This window comes from Eleutherodactylus coqui, chromosome 2, assembly GCF_035609145.1.
Source record: "Eleutherodactylus coqui strain aEleCoq1 chromosome 2, aEleCoq1.hap1, whole genome shotgun sequence".
Classification (NCBI taxonomy): domain Eukaryota; kingdom Metazoa; phylum Chordata; class Amphibia; order Anura; family Eleutherodactylidae; genus Eleutherodactylus; species Eleutherodactylus coqui.
This window is the reverse complement of record NC_089838.1, coordinates 14,265,152-14,285,265: the sequence shown is the minus strand read 5'-3', so window position 1 is coordinate 14,285,265 and position 20,114 is coordinate 14,265,152. Positions and strand designations below refer to the sequence as shown.

Sequence of the window (20,114 nt, the reverse complement as noted above, 5' to 3'; positions counted from 1 at the left end):
AAGGACCAAGCGCTGTAAATTTACGGCGCTTGGTGTTTGGCTTTAGTCCCCACCGATAGCAGAAATACAGAGTGGGATTAAAGCCTTTGTTTCTGCAATCAAGCAGAAGCAGGTCGGGTTCTCAGCTGTCAGACACACCCGAGGACCCAGAGGAGAAGGGAGAAGCAGTTTTTAACCACTTCTGCCTTCTCCGCTCCCAGGTACAAAGTGTTCAATGAACGCTATGTACTTAAAAGTAAAGGTATAACTGCCACTATGCTACCCGGCAATCACGTGACCACCAGGTGCCCCACGTTACAGCAATGCTACAGGGTCCTAGCAGCCCCTGATCAGCTGTGCCAGTGACTATTGTCACTACAGAGGATGTTTTCCCTGTAACTGGGGCTCCTATGGATGCGGCTCCTAAGAAAGCCCAGCTACAATGGAAAAGTGTGAAATAATTTTAAAAAGCCCATGTGAATGACCCCCAGGGGTCTTATATGATGTCGTTGGGACATAGTAAAAAAAAATTACAGAATAAAATAAAAATACATGCATAAAAAAGAAAATAACCCAAAGCCGACGCCAACCAAAACCGTATGCGCCTTGTAATACAAAGCTATACATATTATATATCAAAACGTCTGAAACAAAACGAGGAACCCGTTCCCATACTTTGTTTTTAACACAAATATACTAATTAAAAAAAGAACTATAAACTTAAAAAAATTGTTGTTTTTTTTAGCTTTTTACCTCCAATAAAACTAAAAAACAAAGAAAAAAAGTCAATGAAAAAAGATATAGCAAAATAGGCCTATATGTCATGGGGGGGGGGGGGGGGGGAACGCAGCAAAAATAATTTTGGTAGCTGAAGAAAAAAATGGGCAGTAAAACCACCACATGGGTAAAATCCCTAAAAAGTCTCTGGTCCTTTAGGTACAAAACAGCCTGTTCCTTAAGGGGTTAAGAAACAGTGCTCCATATAGAGGTTCTTGCTCCACATCTCCTTGTAGTGCAAAGTTCTCCTTTTACTCAGGCACTATTCTTAAGTCCCTTGGCTGCCTTGACAGTACTGGGTCACTACACATAGAGCACAACACAACAACTAGAATATAAGTGTCAATTGATATTGTAGTATGATGCAGAAATAACAAAGTATTGCAATCAGAGGCATAGCTTGAAGCTCGTGAACTCCAGTGCAAAATTTGTAATAGTGACCCCTAGGGACCATGCACTATTTATACTACTGTACTTTGGCTTTTTATGTAATAAAAGTTGCCTGCACCTCTGTACCCATTATAGCTACTTCCCTAATAGCACTGCCTCTAAACCTTGTCCCAACATAGTAACTGGAAATTACATCAGTGGAGATTATGAGAAACCCAGAACAGAGGTAACATGTTGACATGGCGGTGACCCCCTAACATCAATCTAGAAACTATAAACTTTCACTTTCACATTCCGTGTCACTGAACTAATTATTTACTGTTATGCTCATCCCTCCCCGGTAGGTACCTAGTGCTATTAATCACAGAACATCTGTGCCCTCTTAGCCCGTCTCTGGTATTTATCTAAGTGCAACTTAAGTTCACCATGTCTGTGCCCTCCCATGTGATCATGTGTATATGTTTTACATAAATATTTGTCTGTAGATTTGTTCCATTAAGCTTGAGGAAGGACCTTGCGTAGGTTCAAAAGCTCGCTATAAAATCATGTATTTTTGTTAGCCATTGAAAGGTCTCATATCTACAAGATCACTTGGTTTCTCTTACTGAGAACAATCACACTTGGAAATTAGTGGTCACTACATTCCATGTTTTGCCCATTTGCTTCAAAAGGCTTTTCTGGGACTCCAATATTCCATTATATTTCCTTAGGATAGGTCATCAATATCCAATCCTTGCAGGTCCGCTGTTTTGTAACCTCATTGATCAGCTGTTTGAAGAGGGCACAGTGCTCCGGTGAGCACCGCGATGTCTTCACTGCATACCAGGCACAACACTGTACATTTTGTAGTGGCTGCGCCTGGTATAGAGGTTCAACCCTATTTACTTGAATAAGACAGATCTGATCTCAGGCGACACGAATGAACAATGATGAGAGGAGGCCACGGTGCTCCCCCGGGTGCCATGGTCTCTTCAACAGCTGATCAGCTGGGTTCGGAGTGGTGGACCCTTATTGATTGGATATTACTGACGTCTCCTAAGACCTCTCCTCTCCTGGTAAACACCCTTTAAGGTATCTTCTCTTCTGCAGCATTCCACATTCATCAACTTTTAGATCCCTGAATTAACACTCACTTTTCTCATGCCTACAGTGAGGAAGCAGGAAATTATTAAAGTGACAGAGCAGCTAATAGAGGCCATTAGCAATGGAGACTTCGAATGTTACACGTAAGTATTTACTTTATGTGTCGGCGGTAAGAAGGATTTCTAACCTTATATAATATAATTATTTTAGATTTATAAGATGTCTTCTATTTAATGTTATTCTACTCATTAATCTGTTGTGAAATTTATGAATGCCTTTACACCCTTCTTTGTCTTCTACTTTCATCCCTTCCTTTACAAGGTTGGTAGTAGTAATATAGTTATACACAGGATAACATTGCGCAATAATGTTAACACAAGACATAACTGTTATGATCAGCAGGAGAAATCCTGCCACATCATCTTCTACTTTGTAAGTTGCTGTTGGGGTAGTTGTTATCACCCATTGGAAGGGACCACACTGCCCAGCCTCAGTACAGAGAGGGCTGTCTGATTAGTTTGCCTCTCTATAAATACTTTTGGTTTCTGCAGTGTGGTGAGGTTGATAGCTGTGACAAGTATTCTATCCAGTATTCCTTGTTCTAGTTCTAAGTACCAGGCTCTAGTCCAGTCTTTTCTACTCTATCCAGTCAGTGTGTCTTGTTCATGGTTTTCTAGTCTAGTCCGTGTGCTTCTAATTTGTGGTTTGACTAGTATTTCCTTGCTTTTTTCTGTCCACCTTGGGATTGCATTGCAGCATTTGCTTTCTTTAGCCTCTTGTATGGACTCTACTGCCCACCGGTTCTCAAGGATAGTGTTTTAGGCAGGGTTACCCATTTGAACAACTTAGCACTGTTTAGGGACAGTTGGATCTGGTGTTGAGGGATAGTACTAGGGAGAGATTAGGCAAGGAAACGTATTTCCAATTAGTGGTGCTGGAACTCCAGAGTGGAAGAGACACTCACAGGTGATTACTTGAGCATATCATCCACACTGGAGGTATTAGCAGCGCTATTGATCCTTGCATTTAAACTCTACCAGAGGATAACTTGTTAATCGGTGGGGGTTTCACTGCTGAGACCCCCACCATTGTTGAGAACGGGGGTCCTGTGTCCCTCGTCTACCTCACTGTGGGATTACTGCACCTCCCACAGTCAAGAGGAAACAGAATGGACCACTGGTTGCGCAATAGCACTAGCAGACTATTCATTCTCAATGGGACTGCGGATATAGCCGAGCAACATTCGTTCTGGTATTTCTGTCAGTCCCATTGAAATGAATGGAGCGCCAACTACACATGCTCAGCCAGTGCTCCATGTATTTTGATGTCACTTTAAGGGAAAAAGCAATTCCTCCATTGACAGCCAGAGCAGGACACGGGAGTCCCCTTCTTGAGATTGGTGTAATTAGGGAATAACTTGTAATCTTGGTACAATCTTTTTAAACTATTTGGCCATACTGTACGTCCTGGAAGTATCTGAGTACTTGGAGACATGGTTGGTACCCGGGAAAGGTGACATTTAAAGGTGAAGTCAAATTCTGTTATTTAGCATCAGTATAATGACTTGAACCTTCTCGGCTCCACTGCAAAATCTATAAGAGGCCACAACCACCCTATGCCATTTATAATGCTCGTGCCTTCCTAGGTGGCAAAAGCACTTTTGGGTTCCCACAAACATCAGGATCTGATAGTGACTGTCCCATTTCCACTCTACTACAGCTATCCGACTCCACAAGCCTTGACCTACATTAATGATAATAGATGTTCGTCTATGTATATTTAACTACTTCCTGTCATCCTAATATTAATCCTCAGGTCATTCTTCAGTAAGGTCCACAGAATGTTCTTTACATTTCTTTGGGCCCATAAATTCTCTTATATGGCTAGATTGTTGCCCTGCATGGCAAAGAGAGGTTAGTCTGTCTGACGTGGAGCTTTACCATGCTGCTGTTGATCTGGCCAGCATGTTGGGCCAGCATGGCCTGCCAAAACTGTTGAATGAATTTGAGCAGGGTACATCACCTCTTTTCTTTCGATGTCCATCTTGGTTGAAATCTTTAAAGGGGTTGTCCCGCGCCGAAACAGGTTTTTTTTTTAACCCCCCCCCGTTCGGCGCGAGACAACCCCGATGCAGGGGTTAAAAAAACAACCCGCACAGCGCTTACCTGAATCCCGGCGGTCCGGCGTCTTCATACTTACCTGCTGAAGATGGCCGCCGGGATCCTCTGTCTCCGTGGACCACAGGGCTTCTGTGCGGTCCATTGCCGATTCCAGCCTCCTGATTGGCTGGAATCGGCACGTGACGGGGCGGAGCTACACGGAGCCGGCATTCTACACGAGCAGCCCCATAGAAGACTGCAGAAGACCCGGACTGCGCAAGCGCGGCTAATTTGGCCATCGGAGGGCGAAAATTAGTCGGCTCCATGGGAACGAGGACGCCAGCAACGGAGCAGGTAAGTATAAAACTTTTTATAACTTCTGTATGGCTCATAATTAATGCACAATGTACATTACAAAGTGCATTAATATGGCCATACAGAAGTGTATAGACCCACTTGCTGCCGCGGGACAACCCCTTTAAGCATGGCACTGTCAGATCTTTCCAAGTCAACTGAATTGTGAACTGTTAGCATCTAGCCCTAATAACAGTTCAGCCATGCACCACAGACCACACAAATTCACAGAGTGAGTCCACCAAGTGCTGAAGCGCATAGCATGTACAAATCACCTAAGCTCACTTATGCATCAGGAGCTTCCTGAAATGGATTTCCATGATGCTTGAATGCCTACAATCCCCATGTACCATCAGAACCAAGGTTTGGTTGGAGTGTAAAGGTCACTGCCACTGGACTCTGGAGAAATGGAGACAAGTTTTCTCAAGTGATAACTACCTGTTCACTACCTGTTGGTCTGATGGACAAATCTGAATTTCGCTGATACCTGGAGAACGCTAACTACTAGAATGTATTCTGAATGGATAGTTTATTAGAGACATCCATCTAGTAGTACATTGGACCTCTTTTGGTTCTTAGAACTGCAGTAATTCATCGTGGCCTAGATTCCACTAGGTGGTGAACTCTAGCCATGTTCCTTTTCTACCATCACTTCTTTATATGCTGTTTTACATAATTTTGTTATTTTGAGATTCAATTCTGCTTGTTTTCTGTCTCATTTAGTAAAATGTGTGACCCTGGAATGACAGCATTTGAGCCTGAAGCTTTGGGGAACCTGGTGGAGGGTCTAGACTTTCACCGCTTCTACTTTGAAAATTGTGAGTTACCAACTTTTTGCAATGTTGGATCTAGTTTTTTAATCCTAGACAACCTCTTTAAATTGTTTCATTCATTATAATCTGACTGTAATTGGCATAAATCACCTATGCAATAATATACAGTCAAAGATGTACGATAAATATTTCCAAGTTGTACATGCAATAGATAAAAAAAATACAAGATGTTTTTGCCTTTTATTTCTAGTGTGGTCTCGAAGCAATAAACCCCTTCATACAACAATCCTTAACCCTCATATCCACTTGATGGGAGATGAGTCTGCCTGTATTGCCTACATCCGTATAACTCAGTATCTGGATACCAGTGGTGTCCCCCGCACTGCTCAGTCAGAGGAGACATGTATTTGGCACCGCCGTGATGGCAAATGGCAAAATGTTCATTTTCACCGATCGGGAGCTCCTTCTGTCCTTCCACAGTAAGAGCTTCCATTTGTTTAATTTCTTTTCTAGATTTACATTATGTATTTTTCAAGATAGGAAAACATTGGTTGTCAAAGAGAGAGGCAGTGGAAGCATTAGGTCATTTCCTGTGTCGTTGGATGCACATTCGTACCTAATGAGATGGCAACTTTACAAAAGAAGATTTGGCCAATCTGATTGGTGATTTCTCCACTGTACTTTGGTAACTCCCATAATGGTCTTTTTCTTGGCTCAGTTCCTGTTTCGTTGGGTGCTAATTTGTATCCAACGAGATAGGAACTTTATGAAGGAAGATTTGGCCAACCTGCCTAGTGGTTCCTCCACTTCATTTTGGGAGCTGCCATTATGGACTTTTATGGTCTTTTTCTTGGCTCGGTTCCCATCTCGTTGGGTGTAAATTCAAACCCAACAAGATAGAAACTTTATGAAGGAAGATCTGGCCAACCTGATTAGTGGTTTCTTCTCTCCACTTTGGGAGCTACCATTATGGCCTTTTATGGTCTTATAAAACACGCTATTAATATTACATGATTGTCTTGACTATCAAGAGAATTGAAAGCCTCCAATACTGTTTCAACATAGAGAAAATATATCATACACTGTTGTATTTCGGTTGATACGACCTTTTTCTATCTTTCAGTTGAATCTCCAGCTTTGGTCTAAGACAATAATAATCTACACTAGAAGAAGAAGTCCCATCAAGTCTTCTGTTCCTCTGTCCCATTCCCTCTCTCTCTGTCTGTGCACCTCTCTTAACCATTGGTCCATTCATGCCTTTCTTTCTTGATATGATATACCAGGTGGCATTGAACAGTGTGTGAGTGTCCGTACGTGAGTGTGTGAGCCTGTGAGTGTTGACATGTCCTATGCACATTACTGGTCACCTACCAAGTTAGAGAGAGAGGGGGATGTATATCTTTCTCTTGAAATTATGTCATCGCAGACTGGTGCCGTGATCTTATCAGCGATATATACCCAACCATCACAATTTCAACCTTGTTTTATAGTTTTTCAATCGAACACCGAAGACATCTTCAAGGCTGACCAACCCTATTTAATAAAGGCCCGGTGTGTACGTTTCTGTAAAACTCATAATCCCATAAAATCCTTATTAAAATAGTCTCATACTCCAAAAGTAACCAAAAGCACAAGTTCTAACCTCGTCAGCGGAGGCTCCTCTCAATTCTTGGACCTTCTGTAGATGAGATCATCGATCATCAGTCACTTCTCCATTAGGACTTGCTATTTTTGAAAGCTACGGTTGCCTTAAATACCAGAGCATCCCACTACGATATACCTGACACAGCAGGGAAAACAAAAAAGTAATAAATAACTACCATAAAAATGACCGATGCATCTGATTTTTGTGTGGTGCCCCCCCCCCCATCCCAGCGGCAACATTTTTTCAGAGAACGAATACGTATTTACGAGCTAAAGGGTCGATAGTATTTAAGTTGCGAAGCGACATAAAGCAATGTTGTGCGGAACGGACAAACAATAAAAAAAAAAGTTCAGCGCAGACCGATAATGCAAGCTATAGTAATAATAAATATATATAAATATTCTTAAACATATATATATATTTTGTGGGAATACATCAGTGCGTTAAGGAAAAAAAAATCTGTATTTCTATTTGAGATCTATTATATGCATGCTTTTTATAGAAGTAACACATTCTTGTAATAACCTATTTGCAATATGTTATCGAAGAAGAAGAATTTTTTTTTTTTAAGGATCGAAAGCAGCAAATTCCTTTTTTGTGTCCATCGGTGGGTGGATGAGGGTACTGCTTACATTTTTGAACTTTTTGAAACTTTGTTTTAAGGCTTGTACAATATCTGGCCATTGATTGAAAACTTTTTAGTTTTTCTTTTCTTTGCCTTTTCTTAGGCTTTAGAGTGTAGTTTCCTTTCTAGTGTAGTGCAGGTTCTGATTTTAACTCAGCGACTGCTTTATTATATACATGGGAAAGCTCTTCGTGAAACACAAAAAACAAAAAAGATGCTTCCTAGTGTACAGGTCATTCACGTTTACTGTCCTCTGCATGGTGGCTTCTAAAAATTGACAAAGTCTACAGATGAGATGGTGAAGGCATGTTTACAATGTAGATACAATAGTGATCTGTCCTGTTTAGGCTGCTTATCGAATATCTATATGATAAATGTGTAGGGTTCTTGTTATATGCTTTCTTAAAAAACAAAAACAAAAAAAAAAACGGAAAAAACACCGGAGAAAGACCGAATCGTCTCGGAGTGTGACGTTTAGTTATTTTTTCTTCCCAGTGAAGACGTGGAGTTTTTAGAATGGCCCTGTTTGTAGACCCTCTAAAATTTCAGAGGTAGCTTGTTTTTTTGCATCTAAGAAGTTGAACGGAATAAGAACTGGGTGAAAAATGTCTTAAAAATGTCTTGTTGATGGCGCGAAAATATGTTTAAACAGAACTTTGCAAGGATACTTAAGGACTTCTCAAGAGCTTAACCCATGTTGTCACACCGGAAATGACAAAAAAAAGACATTGCGGCTTTCTGTTGAAAGACCTAGTCCACTCGCTCTTGCCATCCTTGTGTGATCAGTGGTGGTCCATGGTGGAGTTACCTTGTCTTGGAGATGATTGATCATCCATGACTTTTTCTTGATTGACCATCATGCTTCATTGCTGATTAGATATGTTTTATTGCTGTAAATAAACAAATGATTCAATAGGCCTAGAGACCGCGGCCTCGGAGCATTCCTACAAACACCTCCTTTCTTCTCAATCGATGGAGTCAATGTCATTTTCAGAATAGATCATTGTGACTACAGGCCAGTTTTTCAAGCCCATTAAAGGTTTAGCATTTGGCCTTTTAAATAGTATGTGACCGAACAGCCAAACAAGTTTATTGGCGAGTCTTTCGATGTTAACTAGACTCAAATCGTTGCATGAGATATATGTTACCCAAATCTGGGCTGTGCCAAACGTCTCCTTGAAGGGGATTCTTTTTGCATTCACTTCTAGAGGTAAATTATTGAAGCAGAGTCATTTGCAGAATGTCTTGTCTATAGTCTTCCGAAAAAATGTACCTTTTTTTGTCTTTTGCCTGTCCTTCAGCACCTACCCTCTCACCTGCAACAGAGTTGTTTTTCATTACGCCATCATTTTTGGGTTTATTTTAAAGTGTCTTTTGGTCAGATCTTAGACCCAGTAAAAGGCATATAGAAAGAATGGTGGATGAGAAAAAAAATTATGTCATCAATGTATCTACATCTTTAAGGTATTTCTTGGAGCATGAAGGCCAAAACCTGTCTTCTCTTGGCACAATATTTATTTCTTATTGCACTTTTATACATACCCCCAAAGCTATTTTGTCAATTTCAATGACTTGGCTTTATCACTTTATGACTTCGCTTAGCATGCTATACATACTATGGTGCAAAAAAAAATTAGACAACCCCCTGCAGTATTACTATGTCAACTCCGCTACCACCACAGTACAGGAACAAGAGAAATATCTAGTACAGGAACACTATGATGGACACCAAAGGTCCAATAGAAGAGAACTCTAGTTGGAGATGACTTTGGAGCCAATCACTTGTTACTAGGGTCTATCTCTTATGAGATGATTCACCAATAACCTATTAGACCTTAGTGATGATACGTCTTGTGTGTACAATGATAGCAAGAAAAAATTACAATTAGAGATGAGCGAGCATACTCGCTAAGGACAATTACTCGATCAAGCATTGTCCTTAGCGAGTGTCTCCCCGCTCGGCAGAGAAGGTTCGGCTGCCAAAGCGGGTGACAGGTGAGTTGCGGCAGTGAGCAGGAGGGAGCAGGGGGGGAGAGAGATCTCCCCTCTGTTCTGCCCCGCTCTCCTCCACCGCTCCCTGCCCGCCGCTGGCAACCGAACCTTTTGTCTCGAGCTGGCAGGTACTCGCTAAGGGCAATGCTCGCTCGAGTAATTGCCCTTAGCGAGTATGCTCGCTCATCACTAATTACAATGCAATTAAACATAGATGGTGAGTGGGACCAAGGAACTCCAGTCAAACATCGATCATTAACCCTACAATTTCATGTAAAAGGAACACCAGCAAGCTTACACCGAGTAACTAGTTTATAAGGTTTAATCGAAATAGGCTCAAAAAATTACCTTGTACGTCTTGACTTTCGAGGTGCTTTATATTTTTACTATGACTCTACTTTATGAATGTATTCTCTCGAGTGACCAAACAATTGTTGCCTTATCCGCACCTTCGAATTGAATCGTTTTAAAGTCAGATAGAACTCGTTAATTTCTTGGTCCTTTTGGGAATTTTTTTTTTAAGCTGCATGGATCTAGACCTTGTAGTAATGAGGAGAGATTTTCCCCACATTTTTCTAACTTTGACCCTATATCCTACCTACTCACAACCAAATTAAAGGTATTTTCCTGGGTAAGACTATTGATTATGTAACCTTAGGATAGGTCATCAATAGTTGATTGTCAGGGGTCCGCTGCTCAGGACTCTGGCCGATCAGCTGATCACACAGGGGAATGGAGTGGAAGCTGCTGCTCTGACCCTTGTGTAGGGGTTGGTGCTTGTAACTGCAGGCGCAGCTCTCATTGATTGTAATGAGAGCTGCACCTGCAGTTACAAGTATCGTGGGTCAGCAAACTTCAACATTGGATGGGACCAATGGGCTATCCACAAGTACAAGTACCATCTCCTACACAGTGATTGAAGTTTAGTGTTTCCGCTCTGTTCTCCTATGTGGCACTGACAGCGAGTACCTGATCAGCTATTGATGACCTATCCCTTCCTGCATGATCAATCCCAAACATTCCAAAAAGAGCCCTACTTATATCTCTTCCCCACAAGTAAGTTGGATGGAGGGGGGGGGGGAGTAATCTTATATCATTTTGGGAAGGTAGGTGGTTTGCTTGAGCACTATTTCTGATGCTCTACCTGCACAGATCCTTTGAAGTCCCTCCTTCTCTCGACTTCCCCATGGTCGTACCTTCCTGATAAATTACCCCTGCTCCATTACTGTGCTTCCAAAGCCCCATCATGCCAGTCCACCCCAAGGCTCTGCCTTAAGTTAGGCAGTACATATTGAGGCCAAAGTCCGCGAATGATAGATGATGTCCCAGGAACATTACGAGTTTTAGGCACATTGGCAAGATGCATGTTTATGAATTATTTTCCCATGTGTTGTTGCCATTGTTGGCCATGCCGTCCTATTTGGTAGACTGAAAAAAAATATTGCAATAATATAATGTTGTAGCTGGAACGACTGCAATGGTGACCCAATGGTCCACTATTGTCCTGCTACAAAACGCAACATTTTAGACAAAATCTCTGGACTTTAGTGCTTAGTTATTCACTTTCAATGAAGATGGTTAGGTGCTTGTTAGGTGGGCCCATGTTTCTATGCAGCCTTTAGGGTCTGTTGACTTTTGTTCTGTTTGGGTGCCCGACTCATAATTCCTTCATAGATTTTTCAGTTTCTTCCATTTTGGTTATTTTTTATAGGTACAACTTCACCTAACTTCACCTTAGTGATGCATGCTTCCCAAGAGCTGACACCGATCACAGCTGTTAACCCAGATGAGATCATTAGGGGCTTCAGAGTGGGGTACAGAGTGTTAAGGCAGCAGTATGCAGTCCTAAGCTCTCACTCACGTCCCGAAGGTTGTGGGTTCAATCCCCGCTTGGTTTAGGTAGCCAAGCGGGGATTGAACCCACATCAAGGTTGATTCAGCCTTCCATCCTTCTGAGGATGAATGTAAAAAAAATTACCTGAAAGCACTGCTATACAAATAACAAGTCCTCTTCCCTAACAAGTCCCCCCATCTGGGTTTCACTGCAGCTGAGGGCCTTCTGAACACCCCAGGGCTGTATTTCTGCCTATTACTGAATCATTGCAGTTAATGGTATAAGCAAAAAAAAAAGTTAAAATAAGTGAAAAAAAGCTATTATTGTAGTTAAAATTAAAAAAAACAAAACTTTTTCCCATATAAAATAATTAAAAAAAACATATTTGGTATTGCCAAGTCCATCAATGCCTGAGTGATGAATATGAGTCATCATTTATACCGCACAGCAAATGCTGTCAGACGCAGTATTGAACGTTGTGCTCACCCCATCTCCAAGAAAAAATGGAATAAAAAGCGATTAAAAAACACACGTGCCCCAAAATAGTACCAACAGAAACTACAGGACGTCCTGCAAAAAACAAGGCTCTACAGAACCTCATCGACAGGAAAATAAAAATTTATGGTGACCAGAAGTTGGGGACAGGAGCTTTTTTTTTTAGATTTTATTTTTTTTAATTAGTATAGCAAAAAAAAACCCTCCATGCATTTGGTATCGTAATCATACCGATGCCCAGAATAACATTATTGCTGCAATGTCTACGCTGTAAAAAGATTTTCACCACAAAGATAGAAAAATTGCACTTCTTCTCCCATTTCACTCCACATAGAAATTCTCATGTCTTTTAGTACATTATATGGTACCTAAAATAGTACCGTAGGAAAAAACAAGCCCTCAGACCGCTGCGTCAACAGGAAAACTAAAGAATTGTGATTTTTTTTTAAAAGCGGAGATGAAAAAACAAAAATGGGGGGGGGGGGGGTGAGGTGGCTGTGCCCTTGAGTGGTTAATCTAGGCTTTAATATCAACCCCAGCTAATGATAGCATATTTATATACACAGCAGAGCCTAACTCATCCATTGTGAGGGGCTGGTGTGAGTAGAGATGTGTCCTTCCTTGGTTTGACATCCCGAGACGAGTGGTGCCAGATGATAAGCTTTGATCAAAACCATGATTTTGCGATACTCCGTAGAGCGACATCTATGCTATTTTTGCCTATGTGTGGCCACCCGGAGGTTGTGATGGGGATTGCTGCTGGTTGATGGTTTTGCTGGCATGTCATGCTATTGAATTTGTAACTTAAGAAATTGGAGTCCTTAAGTGAAAGTGGAAGCAAGTCTCTCACTGGAGTGTTATCATGGACATTAATCCTCACCATACTCGGCCAATATGAATAACAGCATGAACATACCTCTCTTTTTTTCATGAACCTGAAATCGCTGTTTTCGGCAGTACATGCTCTCTGCAAATTGCCAGGGAAGACTGACAGCCGAGTGTTCCTCTGGAAGGTCTGTGCTCTATTGCTTTCATTCTGGACAAACCCCACCATTTGCCTGATGAGTGAGTTCTACAGATGGCATGTGGCCTCCACATTCGGACCGGGCACATGTGCAGTGCCCTAGCGTGGGCATCCTGATGGCATGCACTTACATCAATTAACCCCCATATAACCAGTACACATATCACCTAGTGAAGTACGTCCATAATAGTCCGTCAAGTGTGTGCACTAGTCATTTGGGACCAGTCTCACATGTCTGGCAGCTTTCGTTGTGATAGGGGCATTTCGCCATCATTCGATTCAGGAGCAAGTTCTTGCAGGTAGGGAGCCTCCTTCTCCATCCACACTGTCTACGTCTTTTGGCCCCGATCATCAGGTCCTTTCCTCATCTGGCGTGTACTGCTCCCCAACAGGGGACAGCGGTCACTAGTCTTCCACAGCTACTGCCACATACTCTACCCTTCTGCTGCTGGCCCTATTACCATCCAGGCCCTTTTCTTACATGCGCTACATTTTCACCCTTGACATAAAAAAAGGGAGGTATGTTCATGCTTCTATTCACCTATGGTTAGGATTACATTGCATGATGAAATGCCCTTGACAGACTTCCTTTAAGGATGGACACTTCTCTATTTGATTGGCTTCACCCACACCAGTCAGCTCAGCCTGCATGTTATCCAATGGCCACCAACAACAAATCGGCATTAACCAGCGACCTCCAAGAACAGTAGCTCTACAGAAGTCATGCATGGTCTTGGTCCTCACAGTGCAGTAAATTGGTAGAAAGGCAGTGATGGCGCTCAGGTCTCCTTCATGTCTTGGCCACAAAGAAAGGGCATGGTCCACCTCTTTGGCAGATACAGCCTTCTTTACTTCGATGGGAACCCAGATTGCTTCCAGGTAATGCAAACTACCAGAAATGTAACCAGTATGCTAAGGGGGCAATTAAAACATGTCAATTGATTTTACCCACATGTCCCTCACAGGCTGAACTCTTCCTCAGGCCTACAAAAACATTTCTCTAAATACAAAAAGTTATAAAATCTCCTTGGTGCACACATGAATGGGGTTTTATATGACACTATACAGAGATAGATACTCTTTGTAGCCAGTATTCACTCTGGCATATAGCTGAGGGTCCTGAAGAAGGGTCCCAAATCTTTCAATTGCAACTTCCTTATTAGACCACTTCCTAGTGGGACTCCTCCTAGAAGGTGTTTGATATGGACTTCACAGTTTTGTACTGTGACTGGTGCATATTTTATAGTAAAGCTCCTTCGATTATGTTCATCCCATTTGATAGACTTTGTTCCTAAGTTCAGATCACAACCCAAGACTGTTTCCTCCCCTTGAGTAAGACCTGATTAAGGACCATCCATCTGCTGATATATCTAAAGACGGTGACCCTGTAACAGGTGAGAGGCAAAAGCACAAGTCATTTCCCTCCAGGCACAAAAGACACCATAAAACAAAAAGCGAGAATCTATATTTATTTCTTTTTTCGGTATTGAGGCCGTGCACCGGTGTAACGTGTTGCAGAGATGTTTGTTCAGGTTGACAACTTTTGACTTTTTTTTGCAGTCTGCGGCTGTTACACTAATACGGTGGTGGTAAATAAACTGGCACATTTTTTGCTGGCTGTATATTTTAATCTTGATGTCGAATTTCAATAAATGGCACAATCTGAATTATGAAACGTCTCACTTGTCACATTCTTATTATACGTTCTTTACAACAGCTTAGGTGGATTAACCCTTTCCAATCCACTGTCTGACATCTAAAGACATTATGATTTAAGGCTGTACAGCTCCGATGTTGGAAGACGTCCGTCGGGGTTCTCTTACTGTATATTGCCAGCCTCTCTGCTGTCGGAGCCTATCCAACGTGTCACTTCATGCAGTACCGGCTTTAGCCAGCAGATAGCGCCGTTGTATAACGGCAGAAAAAGAGTAAGCCCCCTAGGAAAACCAGGATACAAATTGGATTGGAAAGGGTTAAAGGTTGGTACCAGCTGTAATCACCTATCCATAGCTGATAAAAGCGTGATCAGTGAATCCTAAATGCATTTGTTTCATGCGGTGGCACTTCCATGCACTAGATGAAAACCTTCATCAGCTGTGAGCCGGAGTAGCTTTGTTGTATAATTTACACCGCTACGGTAAATTTGGCAGGCTGTGCTCGGCCATGCCTCCTGAAGGCTGGGCTTGCTCACTTTTTGAAAAACTGTTGGGCACAGCATAAATGCCAAAAAAACTGCAGTTTTGGTGTGCTCTCCAGAATTTCGGCTTTTGGGTGCCATAATTCTCGTGTCCAAGGCATAATATATAAGCCTCATTGGGCCAAAAAATGTCTTGCATTCCTTGTACCACATTTCTTATGTATGCTAGACACTTTTTACACCTTGTCCATTGAGGGGGTGTGTCTTCGGAGAAAGGAGGCCTGACTGCATGAAAAGGCGCCTAGCCTAAATGTAGCATCAGGCACCAAAGTTTAGGTGCAAGAACTGGTGAGAACCAAAACAACTAACAGCTGGTATAAAGTAGGTATAAATGTATCTAAAGCTGCATTAGAATGATCATCCAGCATGACCGCTGTGATTAATCTGATGCTATTTAAGGGGGTTTCCACTTTTAAACTATTTATAACCCATCCTCAGGATCGATCATCAATAGTTGATCGGTGGGGACCCGTCGCCCAGCATCTCTGCCGATCAGCTGATGGAAGTGACAGCAGCCACTTGGGAGAGTGTGGTTGTCACTTCAGTCCATACCAGGCACAGTAACATACATTGTATAGCACTATGTATTGTATAGCTGTGTTTGGTGTCGTAGCTCTATCCAATTCCCTTGAATAAGGTGAAGCTACTGTCAGACCATGTGATGAATGAACATTGTGTCACTGGCCTGAGAAGAGGCTGTGGTGCTCACAAATGGGTGCCATAGCCTCTTCAATTAGGTAATCTGCTGGGATTCTCAGTGGCGGGCTCCCATCAATCAATTATTGATGACCTATTGAAGAGTCCCATAGGGAATCCCGGACACCTGACGTACGTGTGGAGCTGAGAGGGTAAAGTGATGGCTTATCATGGTGGCACTCACTAAACTGCTTTCCAGATGCAGCCAAGGCCAGAGTATCACTGTAGGCCACCGCCCCCCCCCCCCCCCCCTAGGATAGGGAGATGTCCCCCAATAGGATAACAGGGGTTGTAGTTGTCACGGGTGACACCACCATTCCTACACACCGGAATGACCTTCGACGGAGAATAAATGCAGACAGAAACAGTCTCTGAGTACCATGGGTCCTTAGGAACAGTTAGGGCCCCGCATAAACTTTTACTTGCAAACTTGAACAGATTATACAAGGCAGTTCACTTTAAGACTTTACAGTGTAGGCAAATGACTTTCAAACGTAGTGAAGATTATTTTCTTGGCCGCTTAGGAAAATTTAAACAGGGAGGTAGTACCTCTGCACTGGCCTTATCAGAAGAAGTAGTTACTTACAATTGCTCTCTCACTATTGGGGGCTCACTCCACTTACATCCAGAATCCAGACATTACGGGATATCTCTTCTCCGCTTCTATCTTCACCACAAGGAGGCTGAAGGTGCCTCCATGTGACTCTCTCAGCAGACAAGATGGAACTCCTTTCCCGCTTTCAATCACTCCTATTTGTAACCTCTTTCATACCACATGACATGACAGACTGGATACATTTACATGCAGACTATGATTTTATTAAAGTTAACCTCTCAAGTGCCATAGCTGTGCAACACACAGACTGGAAATGACAAGACAGGTTTTTGCACAGTGCATCCACATAGGACAAACATGACATTTATGGAGGGGACCAGGATGATGTACTTGGCTACTACACTATCCTGAAGAAAGGTTATCAATAGTTTAGTCCCAGAAAATCCCTTTAAGACTGTCTCGTCTTTTACACGGCCCAATTAGCCGGCAAGAACATTCTCCTAGACCTTTGTTAGCCCGATCATCATCAGGGTGTCCAAAACATCATAATAATTTAACAAATAGGGGCACAAGACACAGTAATTGGGATCACAATCAGAGGATTTGTCCATGTTGGACAATAACTAATTCAGGACCATTTCAAGGACATCTATTGTATTTATGGCAAAAGGTATGAAATCTATAGGTTGGATCCCTTCAGTATTATACAAGAGTCCACAACATTATTTCTCAAACTATACATAAGTAGAAAGCAATGTCCTGCATTGTGATCACCCTCCCAACCGGAGATGGACACTGCTCCAGGATCCGATAAACTATAATGCAATGGCATACATACCATAAATGCAGAATATATTTGACTACATCCCTTGTTTAATGACTGGTGAAGACTCGGGTATCCTAGGAAAGGAGACAGGAAGAATAAGTATCAACTCCTTCCAGAGGTGATTAATCAGTGTGGACCAGACGTGGACTTATAATGCTCAGTAAATGGGTAATTTTGGACTGAACACATGGCAGCTGGGTAAAGACAACCTGTTTTCTTGCCCGAAAAAGCAGGAGTTATAAAAATGTTAATTTGTTCCAGCTCATTGTATAAAAGTTTTCATGCATCCATGTCGGAGTCTGTCATATACTGTATCAGAGTTACCTGTGGCGTCTTCGGGTCACCATGGGCCTACTATGGAATGCAACCCTTCAATGAACAGGTCTGGCTGGAACTAGGCCACAAGGCCCTGCTGGTGCCCACTCCTGCTTATGTTAGTAGGGAGACAATGGTGACCATACAGGAGATGGGCCTCGCACTCCTGGTGATGCCTCCTGTCTTTCAGATAGACTGCCCGCTTCCTCCTAAGGAGAAGCAAAACCCCAGGTCTAAATCTGATGCCCTCTTATATAGCCATTGTTAGACAAATTACCAGGGTCAGAAGTGGTGTTGTGTCTCCTTAAGGAGAGCACCCAAAAAGTGTGTGGAGACACGTAGTGGGTAAGTGGATCAGGGGATGGTATAATCTCTTCCCAAGGAGAGCACCCAGAAGGGGTGGTAGGACACCTAAAAGCTAAGTAAGGAGACTTCTAAAGCAATGCTCCTCTGGGAAATTTATGTAAATTTATTTATTGGATGGCAGCATACCTTCAATTCAAAGTGACCTTATAACAAGTCCTCAATATAACATAGTAACATAGTATGTAAGGCTGAATGAAGACAATGTCCATCTAGTCCAACCTGTCTATCCGCCTGTGTTGATCCAGAGGAAGGCAAAAAACCCCAAGAGCAGAAGCCAATTAGCCCTTTTGGGGGAAAAATTCCTTCCCGACTCCCTAATGGCAATCAGACTGTTCCCTGGATCAACCCCTAATAATAGTTCCTACCTGCCTGTATACCCGGATTAACAATTAACCTAAGATTTATATCCTGTAATATCCTTCCGCTCCAGAAAGACATCTAGTCCCCTTTTAAACTCCTCTATGGATTTTGCCATCACCACTTCCTCCGGCAGAGAGTTCCACAGTCTAACTGCTCTTACAGTAAAGAATCCCCTTCTATGTTGGTGAGGAAACCTACTTTCCTCTAATCGTAGCGGATGTCCTCTTGTTACCGTCGTAGTCCTGGGTGTAAACAGATCGCGGGAGAGATCCTTGTATCGTCCCCTCATGTACTTATACATGGTTATTTGATCACCTCTTAGCCGTCTTTTTTCCAGGGTGAATAATCCCAGTTTTGATGCCTCTCCGGGTATTCCAGTCCTCTCATTCCATGTATTAGTTTAGTTGCCCTTCTTTGAATCCCCTCAAGCACTGTGACATCTTTCCTGAGCACCGAAGTCCAGAACTGTGCGCAGTATTCCATGTGAGGCCTGACAAGTGCCTTATATCATGGAAGGATAATGTTCTCGTCCTTCGCCCCTAAGCCTCTTTTAATGCACCCCAAGACTTTATTTGCCTTTGCAGCAGCTGACTGGCATTGGTTACTCCAGTTTAGTCTATTATCCGCTAATACCCCCAGATCCTTTTCCATATCACTTTTCCCCAGCGGTACCCCAGTAAGTGAATATTGGTGACATCCGTTTCTCCTGCCCATGTGCATAGTCTTACATTTTTCAACATTGAACTTCATTTGCCATTTTTCTGCCCAAGCCCCCAGCTTATCCAAGTCTGTTTGTAGCCGCACATTGTCCTCCGTTGCATTAATTATATTGTATAATTTTGTGTCATCTGCAAATATTGATATTTTGCTGTGCAGCCCCTCTATCAGGTCATTGATAAATATGTTGAACAGAGTGGGGCCTAGTACTGAACCCTGTGGCACCCCGCTAGCGACTGTGGTCCAATCAGAGTACAAACCATTTATTACCACCCTCTGCTTTCTATCTCTGAGCCAATTTTTTACCCATTTACACACGTTTTCGCCCAGTCCGAGCTGCCTCATTTTGTATATTAGCCTATTATGTGGCACGGTGTCAAAGGCTTTAGAGAAGTCCAGATATACGAGGTCAATAGATTCTCCCTGGTCCAGCTTAGAGCTTACTTCATCGTAGAAACTGATCAGATTTGTCTGACATGAGCGACCCTTCATGAATCCATGCTGGTGAGGAGTTATTCCCTTATGCTCCTTGAGGTATTCATCGATTCCGTCTCTCAGAATCCCCTCGAAAATTTTTCCCGATACTGAAGTGAGACTTACTGGCCTGTAGTTACCAGGCTCACTTTTGCTCCCTTTTTTGTAAATTGGAACCACGTTGGCAATGCACCAATCCAATGGTACTACACCGGTCTTGATAGTGTCTAGAAATATTAGATATAGCGGCCTAGCTATCTCGTCACTTAGTTCCCTTAGAATCCTTGGGTGTATTCCATCTGGGCCTGGTGATTTATCAATTTTAGTCTTCTTTAGTCGCTTCCGCACCTCCTCCTGCGTTAGGTATGAGATATTTTGTGATGGGTTCATTTTATTCCCCTGCATCTCGTGTGGCATTTCCTTTTCTTTGGTGAACACACTTGAGAAGAAACTGTTTAGTAGATTTGCTTTCCCTCCGTCATCATCAATGATCTCTCCTGCATTATTTTTTAAAGGGCCAGCGCTCTCCCTGCAAAT

General features: G+C 42.5%; 1 protein-coding gene across 2 annotated transcripts in view; it reads left to right on the top strand.

Annotated features, from left to right (window-relative positions):
* The window catches only part of CAMK2A (calcium/calmodulin dependent protein kinase II alpha), an 89,265-nt gene extending 74,520 nt beyond the window's left edge, over positions 1–14,745 (top strand). For both annotated transcript variants that reach the window (XM_066590390.1, XM_066590389.1), the window contains 4 exons: positions 2,297–2,372; positions 5,406–5,500; positions 5,706–5,934; positions 6,579–14,745. In XM_066590390.1, coding sequence (XP_066446487.1) covers positions 2,297–2,372; positions 5,406–5,500; positions 5,706–5,934; positions 6,579–6,582 — 404 coding nt within the window. In that variant the 3' untranslated portion in view covers positions 6,583–14,745. The remainder of the gene's footprint in view (positions 1–2,296; positions 2,373–5,405; positions 5,501–5,705; positions 5,935–6,578) is intronic.
* The last annotated feature ends 5,369 nt before the right edge of the window (positions 14,746–20,114 follow it).